Here is an 18,999-nt window from a genome sequence, read left to right on the forward strand (position 1 = left end):
TCCCCAGAACACTAGCTGAGTTTCTGCATTCATAGTCTAGTGATAATATCACTAAGCCGTCAACCCCCTGTAATTGAAGTCTCCAACTATTCCTGTCCTATTGCTTTTCATAGAATCCCTACAGTGCAGAAGGAGGCCATTCGGCCTTTCGAGTCTGCACCGACCACAATCCCACCCAGGCCCTATCCCCACAAGCCCGTACATTTATCCGAGCTAGCCCTCCTGACAGTAAGGAGCAATTTAGCATGGCCAATCCACCTAGTCTACATATCTTTGGACTTTGGGAGGAAATTGGAGCACCTGGAGGGAACCCACGTAGACACGGGGAGAATGTGCAAACTCCACACAGACAGTGACCCAAGTTCGGAACTGAACCCGGGTCCCTGGCACTGAAAGGCAGCAGTGCTAACCACTGTGCCAGCATGCTGCCATTTTGTGTTTTTACATTCAGAAATTTACATATTTGCTCTTCTGTCTTCCCTTCTATATTTTGGGGGGGGGGTCTATATTGTGCATCTAGCAACGTGGCTGCCCCTTTTTTGTTTCTGAAATTTGCCCTAATGGCCTCATTTGATGATTCATTGAGTATGTCATCCCTCCTCCCAGCTGTAATTGAGTCTTTAACAGACACTGCTACACCCACACCCTTTTCTTAAGCTTCCTCCCTATGCTGCCTGAACACCCTACATCCAGGGATGTTGAGGTGTCATTTTTGCCCCTCTTTAAGCCAGTTTTCTGTTATCATGATGATGTTGTGCTGCCATGTGTCTATCTGTGCCCTCAGCTCACTGGCTTTGTTTGCTACGTTCCTTGTATTTAAATAAATACCTTTTAAAATTGGTCCTATTCGGGTGTTGACCATCTGGCTTGTACAGATCCCAACTTCCCCAGACCTGGTCCCAATGCACCAGGAATCTGAAGCCACACTCTTGCACCTTGTCTTCAGCCCCTCGGTCATCTGGTGAATGTCCATATTTCTAAACCCACTAGTGTTTTGTCTTGGAAATAATCCCAAAACTACTATCTTTGAGGTCCTGCTTGCTAATAGAACCATAGAAACGTTATAGCACAGAAGGCGGCCATTTGGCCCATCTTGTCCATTCCAGCCCAAGCACACCCTGGTGTCCCTTCTCATCCCACCTTCCTGCACCTGGCCCATTGCCCTGTAGCTTACAGGACTTAAGGTGCAGGTCCATGTACTTTTTAGGGTCCCTGCCTCCACCACCAACTCAGGCAGCGAATTCCAGACACCCTCTACATAAAAAAGTTCTTCCCCTCAACACTACCATTTATCTTCTATGTCCCCTGGTTCCAGAACTCTTCACTAAGGGAAACAATTTTATCCTATTTCTTCCCCAGTAATTTTGTACACCTCTATCAAGTCACCTCCCAGCCTTCTTTGTTCCAAGTAAAACAACCTCAATCTATCCAAACTGTCCTCATAGTTACACATTTCTAGTCCTGGCAATGTTTTTGTAAACTTCCTCTGAACTCTCTTTCCTCATTCCTTAAACTTGCCTTGCAGGAACTTATCACTTTTTCTACCTATAATCATTGGGACCAACATGAATCACAACCTCATGTCCGCCCTCACCTTCCAGCATGTTCAGCTACATGTCCCTTGTACTAAAGAGGCAACGTAACATACTGGAAGCATGTCTGCGACCACAGAAGCATCAATCTGTTATCCAAACTGTAGAGTCCCTTCGTGCTATTGCCTGCCTGTCCATTCTCCACCCTCCCTAAGCATTTGAGCCAGCCCCGCTGCTCTGGTCATGACCCTCACTGCTTCTCCAGAGGAATCCTACCCCTAGATGGTCCTCAGAACTGAGGAAGTTCAATGTCCTTAGGGGATTTGTACTGCCTGCTTTGTCTCTCTTGCCCACTCCCTCTCTGCCAGCTCTCAAGTTGCAGGGTGACCATCTTCGGAAGCGAATCCATACAACGCTCATCACCTACTCTTAGAGTTACAGGACACAGCGGTCAGTTTTTTCAATTTGGTGACACCTCCAGGGTCTGGGTAGCACTCCGGTGTCCCCACATTCAGTCATAGAATTGTACGGCGCATTTGGACCCCTTGAGTCTGCACCGACAACAATCACCACTAAAATCACACTAATTTCCAGCATTTGTCCCATTTCCTTTAATGTTATGGGGTGGAATTCTCTGGCCACGCTCACCTCAAAACCAGAGAACCCCACCCGAGGGCAATGGACCTTTCAATTGCCCACCTCCTCGCCCACTACAATTCCCATTACAGGGCGGGAGAATTCCGACCATGACATTTCAAATGGTCATCAAATATTTTTTAAAGGTTGTAGGGTTTACGGCCTCCACTACCTTCCCGGGCAGTTGCATTCCAGAGATTCCCACCACCCTCCGAGCGAAAAAAAATCTCTTCTTAACCTCTTGTCCCTTACCCTAAAACTGTGCTCCCTCGTGACTGACCCCTCAACAAAGGGGAAACAGCTAAAGGAAACAATCCAAGCATGTTCAGACTCTCCTCATGGTTCAAATACACCGTCCCAGGCAACATGGTGCAGGATGCACACTCGATGGTATAAGCAGCCCTGGCACGCTTTAAATTATTCAGTTACTGCGCCAGAATTATAATTTAGACAAGTGCAATAAAATGTTTAAGGTTATGTATTAGGGTCACAAGTAGGCTTATATTAACACTGCAATGAAGTTACTGTGAAAATCCCCAAGTCGCCACACTCCGACACCTGTTCGGGCCAATGCACCTGACCAACACGGTGGTAGCAAGGGATGATATTGGAGCCAAGGAGCAGAGGGTGGGATCGTTGTGGGTGGAGATTAGGAACAGCAAAGGGAGGAAGGCGCTGGTGGGTGTCGTCTATAGGCCCCCGAATAATGATCTGGAGGTGGGGCGGGCTGTTAACGAGCAAATAAGTGCGGCGTGCAGGAATGGGACGGCCGTAGTTATGGGGGATTTCAATCTGCATATTGATTGGTCGACCCATGTTGGACGCAGGGGGCTCGAGGAAGAGTTCTTGGAATGCTGCCGGGAGAGTTTCCTCGAACAGTGTGTGTTGGAGCCGACGAGGGAGCGAGCTATCTTGGATCTGGTGCTATGTAATGAGGCGGGTAGAATTAGGGACCTTGTGGTGAAGGATCCTCTTGGGGAGAGTGATCATTGTATGGTGGAGTTTCTGGTGCAGATGGAGGAGGAGAAAGTGGGTTCCCGGAGTTTAGAAGAATGAGGGGAGATCTCATTGAGACGTATAAGATGTTGAATGGGATGGATAGGATAGAGGTGGAAAGACTCTTCCCGCTCAAAAAAGACAGTAGGACTAGGGGGCACAGCCTCAAGATAGAAGGGGGGCGGTTTAGAACGGAGTTGAGGAGGAACTTCCTCACTGAAAGGGTGGTGAATCTCTGGAATTCTCTGCCCGTTGAAGTGGTGGAGGCTGCCTCGCTAAATATTTTTAAGACGCGGGTTGATGGGTTTTTGATAAGAGAGGGGATTAAGGGCTATGGGGAGAGGGCGGGAAAGTGGAAATGAGCAGCGACAGATCAGCCATGATCTTATTGAATGGCGGGGCAGGCTCGAAGGGCTAGATGGCCTACTCCTGCTCCTATTTCTTATGTTCTTATGTTCTAACACATCTTTCAGACTGTCAGAGGAAACCAGACTACCCGGAGGAAACCCACACAGACATGGGGAGAATGTGCAGACTCTGCAGAGACAGTGAACCAAACTGGGAATTGAACCTGGCGCTGAGAGGCAGCAGTGCTAACCACTGCACCACCAGGTTCCCCCTAGAGTGAATTAACTCTCACTCTGTCCTCACTTTGTTTTTGTTCTAAAGCCCCTGGCTCTCGCTGGAACTCTGTCCTCGTGCCAGCATATTTCAAACTCTGACAGCAATATACAAGAAATCTCGACGCGATCTACTGAGATCCATCAAAGATGCCAAGACAGCGCACCGGACCAAGCTAGAATCCCAGGCTAGCCACGCCGACCCCCACCAACTATGGCAAGGTCTGCAAGACATAACAGGCTACAAGATGAAGGCATGTAAAATCGCCAGCTCCAGCGCATCCCTCCCTGATGAGCTCAATGCATTCTACGCCCGTCTTGAGCAAGAGCTCAGCGAGACCATGCCCTCCACCCTGGAAGCCCTGGGTGAACCCGTACCTGGGGTCACCATAGTAGATGTCAGAGCAGCTTTCTTGAAGGTCAACCCATGGAAAGCGTCTAGCGCAGATCGGGTACCAGGACGTGCACTCAGATACTGGGCGGATCAGCTGGCACGGTTACTCGCAGACATCTGTAGCCTCTCTTTACAACAATCTGAGGTCCCTATCTGCTTCAAGAAGATGACCATCATTCCCATACCAAAGGAAAGCCAAGCAGTGTGTCTTAATGGCACCCATCATTATGAAGTGCTTCAAAAGGTTAATCATGGCACAAATCAATTCCAGTCTCCCAGATTGCCTGGATCCACTACAGTTTGCCTATTGCCGCAACAGGTCCACAGCAGATGCCCCCTCCCTGGCCCTAAACTCAACTCTGGAACTCTAAATAACAAGGACACCTATGTCAGACTCCTCTGTTCATTGACTACAGCTCAGCCTTTAACACTGTAATTCCCACAAAACTCATCTCAAAATTCTGTGGCCTGGACCTCAGCTCCTCCCTCTGACTGGTTTCTGATCTTCCTAACCCACAGACCACAATCAGTAAGGATAGCACCTCTTCCACCATCATCCTCAACACCAACGCTCCACAAGGCTGTGTTCTCAGCCCCCTGCTATTCTCCTTGTACAACTGAGACTGTGTGGCCAAATTCCCCTCCAACTCGATATTTAAGTTTGCTGATGACATCACCGTAGCGTGTCAGATCTCAAACAATGATGAGACAGAGTGCAGGAATGGGATAGAGAATCTGTTGAACTGGTGCAATAAAAATAATCCCTCCCTTAAAGTCAATGAAACAAAGGAGATAGTCATCGACCTCAGGAAGCATAATGGAAAACATGCCCCTGTCTACATCATTGAGGATGAAGTGGAAATGACTGAGAGCTTCAAGTTTTTAGCTGTCCACATCATCAACAATCTGTCCTGGTTCCTTCATGCCAACACTATCGTTAAGAAAGCCCCCAATGCCTTGCCTTTCGCAGGAGACTAAGGAAATCTGGCATGTCAGCTGCAACTCTCACCAACTTTTACAGATGCACCATAGAAAGCATTCTTTCTGGTTGTACCACAGCTTGGTATGGCTCCTGCTCTGCCCAAGACCACAAGAAACTACAAAGGGTCATGAATGAAGCCCAGTCTATCACACAAACCAGCCTCCCATCCATTGAATCTATTGACACTTCCCGCTGCCTCGGAAAAGCAGCCAGCACAATTAAGGACCCCAAGCACCTTGAACATTCTCTCTTCCACCTTCTTCCATTGGGAAAAAGATACAGAATGCTTTTCCTTACGGATTGTGGTCTGTGGGTTAGAAAGTTCAGGATCCAGTCAGAGGGAGGAGTTGAGATCACGTCCCAACCAATTCAAGAACAGCTTCTTCCCTGCTGTTGTCAGACTTTTGAATGGACCTACATTATGTGAAGGTGATCTTTCTGCACCCTAGCTATGACTGTAACACTACATTCTGCACTCTTTTCCTTCTCTATGAACAGTATGCTTTATCTGTACAATGTGCAAGAAACAATACCTTTCACTGTATAGTTAGCATGTGAAAATAATAAATCAAATCAAATTCTAATTCATGGTCCATAGCTGATTTTTCTTTCTGTATTTACCACTTTAAATGTGTTGCTGTTTTAAGACAGTGGCAGTTTTACTTAAGGTGCAGTTAGGGTATAGTTGACTTCCCTTTTTTTCCCTCTTGCTGGGCAGATCTTTGAAAAACTTTGCAGGTGTTGTATTTTGCAATATATTGGTGCAGGTACCGTGTTTTTTTGTACCATCATGCACCAGCTGTGCACTCCGAACTTATCACAGAGTCATAGAGGTTTACAGCATGGAAACAGGCCCTTCGGCCCAACTTGTCCATGCCATCTGGTTTTTAACCATTAAGCAAGCCCCAGTTGCCCCTGTTTGGCCCATAGCCCATGCTTTAAATGCTTTTTAAAAGACAAAATTGTACCCACCTTTCCTACTGCCTCTGGTTCCACACTCACCACCCTCTGAGTGAAAAAATTGCCCCCCTGGACTTTGTATCTCTCACTTCTCACCTTAAACTTATGTCCCCTAGTTCTAGACTTGATAGGCTCATAGTATCCCTACAGTGCAGAAGGAGGCCATTCAGCCTATCAAGCCTGCACCAAAAACAAAGCCCTATCCCTGTAACCCCATATGTTTACCCTCCTCGTCCCCCTGGCACTAAGGGGCAATTTAGCATGGCCAATCAACTTAACCTGCACGTCTTTGGACGTGGGAGGAAACCCACGCAGATACGGAGAGAACATGCAAACTCCACAGTCACCCAAGCTGAGAATCGAACCAGGGACCCTGATGCTGTGAGGCAGCTGTGCAACCACTGTGCCACCCTGATTGTGCCTCTGTTTTTTAAAACTCCATTTGGTTGGGCCTAAGACTCTAGTTTAGTTTGGGGAAAATATCTGCTCCAATTTCATAATGAGTGTGTTTGAAATATGTCCCTTTTGGTTAAGATGGTTATAAAACTCAGGGTGTAGCACTTCCAAAATTGTCAGAAGGATTGTACTCATAACCTGTGCTGCATTTCACTTTTCTCCAACCCTCTCTTTACTGAGTGTGGCTGTGATATTGCAAATCACCTTCTCATGTGCAAATAGGGGGAATGATAACCTAGTGGTATTATCGCTAGAATATTACTCCAGCAACGCAGCTAATGGTATGGGGACCCAGGTTCGAATCCCGCCATGGCAAATGGTGGAATTTAAATTCAATAAAAAAAATCTGGAATTAAGAACCTGCTGATGACTGCGAAACCATTGTCGATTGTCGGAAAAACCCATCTGGTTCACTAATGTCTTTTAGGGAAGGAAATCTGCCATCCTTACCCGGTCTGGCCTACATGTGACTCCAGAGCAATGTGGTTGACTCTTAATTGTCCTCCAAGGACAATAAATACTGGCCAGCCAGCGAAGCCCATGTCCCAAGAATGAATAAAATAAATAAACTAACTCCGAGTTCATCATTTCTTGAGTTTGGAGGTCAATAGAAACTTGGGTTGCACAAAAACCAAGGCATCGGGAAAAGTACCCCACCACTTCTAAAGGGTAACTGATCAAAACGCCATTTTATTTACAGATGGATGGTGAGATGAAAAATTAAAGTTATCTAAATTAACCTCCCCCACCCCCATGTACACAACATGGTCGATTGTCTTCTTTGATTCCATGTAATCATGTTCCAGATCAATAAACTTTCTTCTTAACTTGAACCATATAGAATGTTTTTACATCATATTGCCCTCAAGCCCCAGAGTTTAGTAGTCAGGTACTCAAGATGGGGGATCCCCCACCCTCCCCAATATACCCTGAAGCTTTACAGAAATTATTATCCAATACCAGAATATAATTCTGCCAAAACTAGTTATTCTACCAACTCATGTAATAACAAGTTCTCATTTCAAATCCTCAGTCACACCACCCATCAGATACAGCAACCCAATCACAGTGACTACCTACTAAAAGCGATAGAGAATACAGTGATACAATAATCTTAGTCTCTGGCGCATTCTTCTCTGCGCTACCACTGACAGCCACGCTCCAATGGCCAAGTCTCTGCAAGCCCCTCCTTAAGCCTCTCCAATCGCTCATCTCCTTAAAGCTGATGTCTCCTACTTGGCCCAGTTTCAAACTTGACTGCTCATACTCCCATAAAGCCCCTCAGAACATTTTACCACCTTAAATATGCTATATGAACGCCACTGTTTGTTGTTCATAGGATGTGGGGCACCAGGACAAATTGGGAAAAGTCAAGCTTAGTGTGTTTATTTATTTGTTCACAAGTATGCTTACATGAACACTGCAGTGAAGTTACTGTGAAAATCTTTTACTCTCAGTCTATGTCTTTGAAACTCAATTCTAAATCTCTACATTCTGCATGTTCTCCTTCCCTTCTCAACGAACAGTATGCTTTGTCTGTATAGCGCACAAGAAACAATACCTTTCACTGTATACTAATACACGTGACAATAAGAAGTCAAATCAAATCAATGATTACTAAGAAAATCCCCTAGTCTCCACACTCTGCGCCTGTTTGGGTACACTGAGGGAGAATTTAGCAAGGTCAATGCGGTCTTGTCTAGATGCCCCTTAAATGCAGCTAGCGTACCCGCTCCCATCACCTCCCCGGGCAGCGTGTTCCAGGCAATCACCACCCGCTGTGTAAAAATCTTGCCTTGCTCATCTCCTCTAAACCTTTCCCCATGCATTTTAAACCTATGTCCCTTAGTCCTTGACTTTTCTACCCTAGGGAAGAGCATGTGACTACCTTACCAAACTGATGCAATCTCTGTACTGCAACTCAATTTATTTATTAGCGTCATGAGTAGGCTTACATTAACACCGCAATGAAGTTACTGTGAAAATCCTCCAGTCACCACACTCTGACACCTGTTCGGGTACACTGAGGGAGATTTTAGCACGGCCAACGCACCTAACCAGCATATCTTTCGGACCACGAGAGGAAACTGGAGCACCCGGAGGAAACCCACGCAGAATGGGGGAGAATGTGCAGACTTCACACAGACAGTGACCAGTGACCAGAACTGAACCCAGATCCCAGGCGCTGCGAGGCAGTGGAGCTAACCACTGATATGGGGGGAGGGAAGCGGGGGTATAAGATTTTCTGACCAAAAAAATCTTGGAATAATTCTGAAGGAATGGTCTTTCTGGATGGGGCACTGGGGATGAGTGAAACGGTCCCCGTCCCCGGTTAACAGCTCGGGGGACATTTGAATTGGAACTGAAATTATTTCCGGTTCTAATGGAAAATCTTTGACCTGAGTCATTGTCTGTTTCGATCTCTCCCTCAGGCTCTGCCTGGCCAGCTGGGTTTTGTCAGCATTTGCGGTTTTCATAACATTGAATTCTTTCAAAATCCATCTCTCTCCACACCCCCTCATCCACTGCTCAAAACCAGACACCGACCAACCCCACAGCGATATGCTGTCGACGCAGAAGTTTGGGGCTTTCCTCTGCTACAGTCAAATCAACAATGACCAAAGTTGGGTGGCTGCCAAAAAATCTGCTGGCGAACTGGGCAGAACCGAAGGGCTCGTTCGCCATCACTGGGAAGGAACTCACGGTGGGTTGTCAGCGAGGAACAGACCCAGTCTAATGAAAGCCAGCACCTTCTGGCTGAGGAATCGCAGTAAAAGGTTCTTCAGCTGAACCTGCAGCGCAAGAACAGGCCATTCGGCCCCACAGGCCTGTGCTTGTTCTCCCCAGAAGCCCCCTCCCCGCTTGCCCTGTTAATTATTAGCCATTGTTTAATGTTGGCACTCTTGTTTCTGAGTCAGTGGGTTCAAGTCCCACTCCAGATTCTTCAGCACATAATCGAGGCCAACTCTCCAGTGCTGCATTGTCAGGGGTGCCTTCCTACACGAGAAGTTAAACCAGTTGGCCCTACTTGGAAGACGAGCAGGGGAGATGTTCTTAGTGCCCTGGTCAATACTTAAAGTCAGTCAACTAGGTTAAAGTCCAGCAGATTTATTTGGTAGCAAAAGCCACTAGCTTTTGGGCCTCTGACCGTTCATCAGGTGAGTGGAGAGTTCTGATCACAATTAGTGTGAGACTTCTTACTGTGTTTACCCCAGTCCAACGCTGGCATCTCCACATCAATGCTTAAAGTCAGAGACAACATCTTGACATTACCTGATCTTAAATCTCATTGGATTTTTTTTCTGTGGGGTTTTGCTCTGCATAAACTGATTGCTGAGTTTCTTAAGTTTATACTTTATTGGCTGTGAAACGCTTTGAAATGACCTGAGGCCACGGAAGGTGCTACAAAAATGCAACTCTTTCAATAGTACTCCCTACTCCCTCAAGCACCCTGACAGCATTCCCTTACAGGCGATCAGAATCACGGAATCCCTAGACTGCAGAAGGTGGCCATTCAGCCCATCGAGTCTACACTGACAATAACCTCACCCCGGCCCTATCCCCATAACCCTGTGCATTTACCCCAGCTAGTCCCCCTGACGCAGAGGGGCAAGTTAGTGCGGCCAATCCACCCAACCTACACATCTTTAGAGTACGGGAGGAAACCAGAGCACCTGAGGAAACCCACGCAGACAAGGAGAGCGTGCAAGCTCCACAGACATTGACCCGAAGCTGGGAATCGAACCCAGATCCCTGGCGCTGTGAGGTAGCAGTGCTAACTGCTGTACCACCGCGCCCACTAATCAATATCTTATTGAAAGATGTAAGATTCTGAGAGGCTTAACAGTGAGGATATTGAGGAGATATTTTCTCTCCTGGGAGAGTCTAGAACCAAGTTACAAGTAAGGGGATTCCCATTTTCAGACAGAGGTGAGGGAGAATTTCTTCTGGGAAGGTTTCGGAGACCAATGGAAGGACTACTGTCAAAGCCAAGAAGGCAGCTCACACCACCTACTCCAGAGCAATTAGGGATGGGCAATAAATGCTAACACAGCGATGCCCACCTCCTTTGAATGAATAAAGACAGATTTTTTGATCCACAAGTCATCACAGAATCCCTACAGTGCAGAAGAGGCCATTCAGCCCATCAAACGTGCATCGACTCTTTGACAGAGTATCTTAGCCAGGCCTTCTCCCCCACCCTATCCCCATAACCCCACACATTTACCATGGTCAATCTACCTACCTTAAACATCTTTGGACACTAAGGGGCAATTTAGCATGGCCAGTCCCTATAACCTGCACATGATGTGACACGAAGGGGCAATTTAGTGTAGCCAATTTGCCAAACCTGCAAATTTTTGAACTGTGGGAGGAAACCGGAGCGCCTGGAGGAAACCCACGCAGGCACGGGGAGAATGTGCAAGCTCCGCACAGACGGTGACCAAAGGCTGGAATTGAACCCGGGTCCCAGGCGCTGTGCGGCAGCAATGCTAACCACTGAGTCACCCTACGGTATCTTTCTATTTGAATGTGTGCCTTCCTTTTTACGAAGCTTTTATTTTTTTGATTCATTCTCAGCATTTGGGGATTGCGGGTAAGACCAGAAATTGTTACCCTCCTCTCATTGCCCTGAGTAGGTGTTGTTGGGCCCCCTTCTTGAGTAATATTATGGTTAGATAAAATCCAGGAACACCAGGTGACATTTGCCTCTCCCTAGCCCAAGTACCCAAGGTGAATTATAAACCAATTTTTTTTGAAAAACTTTTTGCTCCAACTTATGAAGTGACAAAGCCAAAGCTCAGATTGGACCAGACAAACCCAGGTCATTTCTTGCTCGCTTCACAAACCAAATTCAAATTCCAACTAAATCTAATTCATGGCCCCCCCACAAGAGAGGCAAACAAGATTCAAACTGGCAAGATAAGGCACTGCACCCTGTCTTAGAATCATAAGACCCCTGCATGAGGTCATTTGACCCATCGAGTCTGCACCGAATACAATCCCACCAGGCCCCATCCCTGTAACATCATATATTTACTCTGCTAATCCCCCTGACACTAAGGAGTCAATTTTCCATGGCCAATCAACTTAACCTACACATCTTTGAACTGTGGGAGGAAACTGGAGCACCCGGAGAAAACTCCATGCAGACATGGGGATGAAGTAGAAATGGTCGAGAGCTTCAAACTTTTATATGTCCAGATCAGCAACAACCTGTTCTGGTCCCCCCATGCCGACACTTTCGTTAAGAAAGCCCATCGACACCTCTACTTTCTCAGAAGACTAAGGAAATTTGGCATGTCAGCCACAATTCCCACCAACTTTTACAGATGCATCATAGAAAGCATTCTGTCTGGTTATATCACAGCTTGGTATGGCTCCTGCTCTGCCCAAGACCGCAAGAAACTTCAAAGGGTCGTGAATGAAGCCCAGTCCATCACTCAAACCAGCCTCCCATCCATTGATACTGTCTACACTTCCCGTTGCCTCGGAAAAGCAGCCAGCATAATTAAGGATCCCACGCATCCTGGATATTCTCTCTTCCACTGGGAAAAAGATACAAAAGTCTGAGGTCACGTACCAACCAACTCAAGAACAGCTTCTTTCCTGCTGTCCATCAGATTTTTGAATGGGTCTACCTCGCATTAAGTTGATCTTTCTCTACACGCTAGCTATGAATGTAACACTACATTCTGCACCCTCTTGCTTCATAGAATCCCTCGGTGCAAAAGGGGCCATTTGGCCCATTGAGTCTGTACCAACCACAATCCCACCCAGGCCCTATCTCCACAACCTCCATTTACCTTAGCTAGTCCCCGTGACACTTAAGAATAATTTAGCATGGCCAATCCACCTAAATGGCACACCTTTGGACTTCTTTATGAACGATATGCTTTGATGATATAGTGCGCAAGAAACAATACTTTTCACAGTATCCCAATACACGTGACAATAATAAATCAAATCAAAATGTGCAAACTCTACACAGGGCGGGGATTGGGGCTTTCCTTTGTTGGACCCTCGTCTGCTTTGATTCCGTGGTGGGTGCGGTGGTAGAGTCCAGCCACAGACACCTGAGGCCGGAATTGAACCTGCGTCCCTGGCACTGTGAGGCAACAGTGTTAACCACTGTGCCACCCGCACTGGCTTATTCTGCTTTATCTTAGCCAAAAGGCCAAGAATTGATGAATTAGTTATAAACCACCCTGACTGAACTGTAAGCACACATACAAGGATGCTGGGAGGAGGGTAGGATTTGGCTGTGATGCCTTCACAGTCAAATAGCTTGCCAATACTGGTCACCAAGATCAAGTGCCTGACAGGTTTCCAGAGCCCATCAAATATAGTGTAATCCAAACCAGGGAGAGAGAGAAAGAGAAAGAGAGAGAGAAAGGGGGAAAGTTAATAAAAGAAAATACATTGGTGAGGTGAATCAGTATACAACTTCCTGGGTGACTCATATAGATACTGACTCACTCTCAGATGAGTGAGGCCTTGCGTTTGAACATTACACCATGACTGCGGGCAGGCAGTTTCATGGGAATCAGGAACCAGACACACAAACAGTGAAAACACACTGGAGGAATTTGCAAGCGCCCAACAATCGCACACGAGGGATAAAAGGTAGAAAATCAAAATGACTGCACCTAAGACACTAAATTATACAAGAATGCTAATAGCACTCACAGGACTGTCCCTGGACCCAGATTCGGGAAGCACTTCAGCCTGAATTCTGTCCACACTAACATCCAGTTATAGCACTCCGCGGGTATCAGCACTATGGGATCTTCCTATGCACAAACCAGCAGCTGTGCTTCCCACAAGAATGACTCCACTTTTAAAGTACTTCCTTGGGTTTGAAGTGTATTTGGGATGTTCTGAAGTTGTGTAATGGCACTGTAGCAAGTTTTTGACTTGATTGATTTATTATTGTCACTTGTATTAGTACACAGTGAAAAGTATTGTTTCTTGTGTATGACAAAGCATACCGCTCACAGAGAAAGAAACAAGAGAGTGCAGAATATAGCGTCACAGTCATAGCTAGGGTGTGGAGAAAGACAACTTAATGTGAGGTAGGTCCATTCAAAAGCCTGACGGCAGCAGGGAAGAAGCTGTTCTCGAGTCGGTTGGTATGTGACCTCAGACTTTTGTAGCTTTTTCCCAATGGGAGAAGGTGGAAGAGAGAATGTCCGGGGTATATGAGGTGCTTGATTATGCTGGCTGCTTTGCCGAGGCAGCAGGATGTGTAGACAGAGTCAATGAATGGGAAACTGGTCTGTGTGATGGACTGGGCTACGTTCACGAACTTTTGTCAATTCCTTCAATGTGCTGCAGAGACCTCACAAAGGACTCGCACACCCAATTAAAAATTATTCACTAATCATTGACAAGGCAGAAGCGTTATCAATGTTTAACCTCAGTCAACCTTTGATCTTTCTCTCTGCTCCTTGGGCTTTGCGCTCAGACAGAGGCAGAGTTCCACGGGGGCGAACAGCTTCCTCAGGCATTGCCCTACGGAGTGTTTTCCAGTCTCAGCGTTGGTGCCCAAGGGAGACTTGCTGTGCAGGATAAACACTGGTTTCCTTCATGCCGCTTACTAAGTGCGAGGCAACAACAAGACGTTTCGAACGCAGGAGTGAAAATGTAGCAGATGAAGTGCGTGCTCTCAATCATTAATGATTACCCTCATCAGCTGCTGTAACTGGCACCCAAGTGCCAAGGTTGACGGTTTAATTAATCACCTTAGGGGCACAGGGCGGTTACGATCAGTCCCGTGCCTTACAGCTGTTCAAAATGTATTATTCATAATCTATCCCTACCCTAACCCTTTCATTATCCACGCACAGGCGAGGAGGTAAACACTAACGGATACAGCTGCAATCTCACCAGCAACAACCAACTGGGGTTTATATTCATTACAGTTTGGAGTTTATACCCTTAAATCAAAAGGGTGATCCTGAGAAAGCTGTAATTACTGTTAGATGGATTGTACTTGCATCAGACCCCATCCAGTATTGCTGCGGAACCTATTCCTCATATACCAGCATAGGAAAGCACTAGTAGCAATGGCATTATTAGACACCATTCTAGGAATTCGTAGAATCCCTACAATGCAGGAGGCCATTCGGCCCATCGAACCCTCACCGACCACAATCCCATCCATGCCCAATCCCCATAACCCCCTCACATTTACCATTTTAAGTTTTAATTTTACTTATTATCGTCACAAGGCGCCTTGCATTAACACTGCAATGAAGTTACCGTGAAAATCCTCCAGTCGGCAACTCCGGCACCTGCTCGGGTACACTGAGGGAGAATTTAGTACGGCCAATGCTAATTTGGCAGACTGTGGGAGGAAACCGGAGCACCCGGAGGAACCCCACACGGACACGGGGAGAAAGTGCAGACTCCACACGCTGAGTGACCCAAGCCGGGAATGGAACTCGGGTCCCTGGCGCTGTGAGGCAGTAGTGCCACCGTGCCATCCTTGCCCTGCTAACATCTGTACACACTCAACCAGGAAATGGAAGTCTGGGTCTCAGAAGGATTTGATTCAGACCAGCCGAATTGAACCAGAATTCTAAATTCTGGTTCATGGGTTTTTAATTGCGTTTGTCTACTAGCTAGATCACTTTGAGTCCACAATCTCAAAAATTACAAAGTGGCAATATTTACTAATAATTTCATGGAATTTTCTAAATGCACGTAATTCCTGCCTACCCGTGGGGGGATTTCCAAAAGGTCCATAAAAATACACAACGTTCACCGGGTCCGCAGGTGATTTTCAAACGGGTGGCATGCACCACAGGAAAATGATCTAAACACAACTAACATTTAATTTAAAGAGCACAGGCCAAACTCAAATGGGCTGTCGTCCATTCGAATTAGGTCCCTTCTGGAGGGAAAGATTACGTGGCCGCATTTTCTGGATTTCTTGATCGCAGATGGAAGTGAATGAACTGATGTCAGCCACCCAAAGCTCTCTGAAGAATCCAGGTTACCCACGATTGGTTCAAGCTCTCAGAAGGTTCATGTTCCACGCTGGGACACGTGTACAAAATAGTTCATAAAAACAGAATTAGGCCATTCGGCCCATCAATCATGGCTGATACGTTCCTCATCCCCATTTTCCTGCCTTCTCCCCATAACCCTTCAACCCATTGCCAATTAAAAATCTCTCTAACTCCTCCTTAAATTTACTCACTGTCCCAGCATTGGGATAGTGAATTCCACAGATTCACAACCCTTTGGGAGAAGTGCTGTGTTTTAAATCGGCTAACTCTTATCCTAAGACTATGACCTCCCATCCTAGGACGTCCCACAAGAGGAAGCATCCGCTCCGCGTCTACTTTATCCACACCTTCGGCCTTTCACAGGTGACAGTAAACCCAGGCCCTCTCGGGTGAAAGATCCCATGTTGCTACATGAGGAACGGTCTCACAGATTGTTCATCAGTGTGCGTGGGATCTTGCCATGCACAATCGGGCCATCATCACCTTTCCATTAGAATGAAGACTAAGCTTTCAAACATTGGCAGTAAATTACAGATGTTCTGAGCTTGTCAGAAGGGCAATAAAATTGCACGTTTGTCTTTGCTTTTATCGTTCTGACTTTTCAGAAGGTGTTGGGTGATATCAATAGCCCCTGGAAGACTGGCCATTCACTGGGGAAGCAATCGTCCACTCTTCAGAGGAAGGCCCGCCAGCTTCAGGACACCCACTACATACACGAAAACCCCCAAGCGAAAGTGAACATCAGTCTGCGGTTCCAGTTAGCCACAGTATCAATGAACACAGGTCGGCAAATATAGAAACAAAGAAGATAGGAGCAGGAGGGGGCCATTTAGCCCTTCAAGCCTGCTCCACCATTCATCACGATCATGACTGATCATCCAACTCAATAGTCGAATCCTGCTTTCTCCCCATAGCCTCTGATCCTCTTTGTCCCAAGTGCTATATCCAGCCGTCTCTTGAATACATTCAACGTTTTGGCATCAACTACTTCCTGTGGTAATGAATTCCACAGTCTCACCACCCTTTGGGTGAAGAAATGTCTCCTCACCTCCATCCTAAATGGTCTACCCCAAATCCTCAGACTGTGACGTCTGGTTCTGGACTCCCCCACCATCAGGACACATCCTCCCTGCATCCACCCTGTCTAGTCCTGTTAGAATTTTATATGTCTCTGTGAGATCCCCCTTATTCATCTGAACTCCAGCGAAAACAACCCTAACCTACTCAATCTCTCCTCATACATCAGTCCCGCCATCCCTGGAATCAGCCTGGTAAATCTTCGCTGCACTTCCTCAAGAACATCCTTCCTCAGAAAAGGAGATCAAAACTACACACAATATTCTCCGTGTGGCCTCACCAAGGCTCCCCCACCATCGGGAACATCCTCCCGATTTAACAACATGAGTGGGGATCTCCCATTTAAGATGGGGGTTAGGAATTTTTTTTTCCTCCGCTGCTCGAGAGCCTCTTCCCCAGAGGCAGGGTTACTGAATATTTATCAGGCAAAGATAGATATAGTCCTGACCAACAAGAGGGTAGTGGGGGGGTAGGCAGGAATGTAGAGTTGGAAAGAGGGTGAGTTGGGGGGGGGGGAAGAGAGTGAGTGGGGGGGGGGAGAGAGTGAGTGGGGGGGGGAAGAGGGTGAGTGGGGGGGGAAGAGGGTGAGTGGGGGGGGAAGAGGGTGAGTGGGGGGGGGGAAGAGGGTGAGTGGGGGGGGGAAGAGGGTGAGTGGGGGGGGGGAAGAGGGTGAGTGGGGGGGGGGAAGAGGGTGAGTGGGGGGGGTAGAGGGTGAGTGGGGGGGGAGAGAGGGTGAGTGGGGGGGGTAGAGGGTGAGTGGGGGGGGGGAGAGGGTGAGTGAGCAGTGTGGCAGTTCTGTGCCCACTGTCAGAGTTAAGCCTTCAGCAGAACATTAGCCTGGTTGGACAGGAGGGTAAGTCAGACACACTGACCTGCACTGGGCTCCCTGGGGCGGATGTATTCTTGGTACACAGTCTCCTGGATGAAGTTACTGAAGCCTGTCCTCCGGAAGAAGGTGCAGACATACACCTGGTTGTAGAGGCAGTTAAAGAGGAAGCAGCCACTGACCTTCCTGAGCAGCGGCTCACTCTGGCTCTGCTGCTGCTGCAGATCCTCCAGCAAGACCACATTGCAGCCCCTGGTCCGGCAGCAGATGGACACACAGTCTCTGGCCTTGCTGACATTGGGGGCTCCCAGGAAGGTGGCCCCGGCAAGCACAGAGTCATCCGTGTCCAGCACAAAGTCATTCCGCCCCAGGTGGAACTGCTGCAGGCACTGCGAGGGGTTACCTGTGCACACCTGGGCCAGGTACAGCAGGTAAGGCAGCAGCGGCAGCAAGCGGGGAGACATGGCTCTCTCTCTGTCTCTGTCTCTGTATGTTCACAGACTGGAACTCCGGCTGGGCGCTGGCTGCTTCAGGTAAATGCGGAACTCCACACTCTCCAGCTCCACACCCAGATCACAATCCAGCTCACCCGCACAACAGGAAGTGTAACCCAACACCCTGTCACTGCCTCATTACCCCAGCTAGCTACAACTACACACTGCTCACTGACTACACAAGAGAGATCCCCACCCCGGTCAGTGTGAGAGAAACCCCTACCCGAGTCAGTATGTGTGGGACCCCTACCCCAGTCAGTAAGAGAGAGACCCCCTTACCCAGTCAGTGTGTGTGTTTGGAACCCCCCACTCCACTGAGTGTGCATGTGTGTGTGTGGGACCCCCCACCCCACTGAGTGTGTGTGTGTGTGTGTGTGGGACCCCCCACCCCACTGAGTGTGTGTGTGTGTGGGACCCCCCACCCCACTGAGTGTGTGTGTGTGGGACCCCCCACCCCACTGAGTGTGTGTGTGTGTGTGTGTGTGTGGGACCCCCCACCCCACTGAGTGTGCATGTGTGTGTGTGGGACCCCCCACCCCACTGAGTGTGTGTGTGTGTGTGGGACCCCCCACCCCACTGAGTGTGTGTGTGTGTGTGTGGGACCCCCCACCCCACTGAGTGTGTGTGTGTGTGTGGGACCCCCCACCCCACTGAGTGTGTGTGTGTGTGTGGGACCCCCCACCCCACTGAGTGTGTGTGTGTGTGTGGGACCCCCCACCCCACTGAGTGTGTGTGTGTGTGTGGGACCCCCCACCCCACTGAGTGTGTGTGTGTGTGTGGGACCCCCCACCCCACTGAGTGTGTGTGTGTGTGTGGGACCCCCCACCCCACTGAGTGTGTGTGTGTGTGTGGGACCCCCCACCCCACTGAGTGTGTGTGTGTGTGTGGGACCCCCCACCCCACTGAGTGTGTGTGTGTGTGTGGGACCCCCCACCCCACTGAGTGTGTGTGTGTGTGTGGGACCCCCCACCCCACTGAGTGTGTGTGTGTGTGTGTGTGTGTGTGTGCG

At 48.1% G+C, this 18,999-nt stretch overlaps 1 protein-coding gene across 1 annotated transcript in view; it reads right to left on the reverse strand.

Annotated features, from left to right (window-relative positions):
- LOC145352759 (kunitz-type protease inhibitor 1-like) overlaps positions 1 to 18,084 on the reverse strand; it is a 62,009-nt gene extending 43,925 nt beyond the window's left edge. Inside the window, exon 1 of the mRNA XM_080203036.1 lies at positions 17,543 to 18,084. Coding sequence (XP_080059162.1) covers positions 17,543 to 17,960 — 418 coding nt within the window. The 5' untranslated portion in view covers positions 17,961 to 18,084. The remainder of the gene's footprint in view (positions 1 to 17,542) is intronic.
- Between the last annotated feature and the right edge of the window lie 915 nt (positions 18,085 to 18,999).

The sequence above is a fragment of the Carcharhinus amblyrhynchos genome, chromosome 14 (genome assembly GCF_965287045.1).
Source record: "Carcharhinus amblyrhynchos chromosome 14, sCarAmb.v2.hapA, whole genome shotgun sequence".
NCBI lineage: Eukaryota > Metazoa > Chordata > Chondrichthyes > Carcharhiniformes > Carcharhinidae > Carcharhinus > Carcharhinus amblyrhynchos.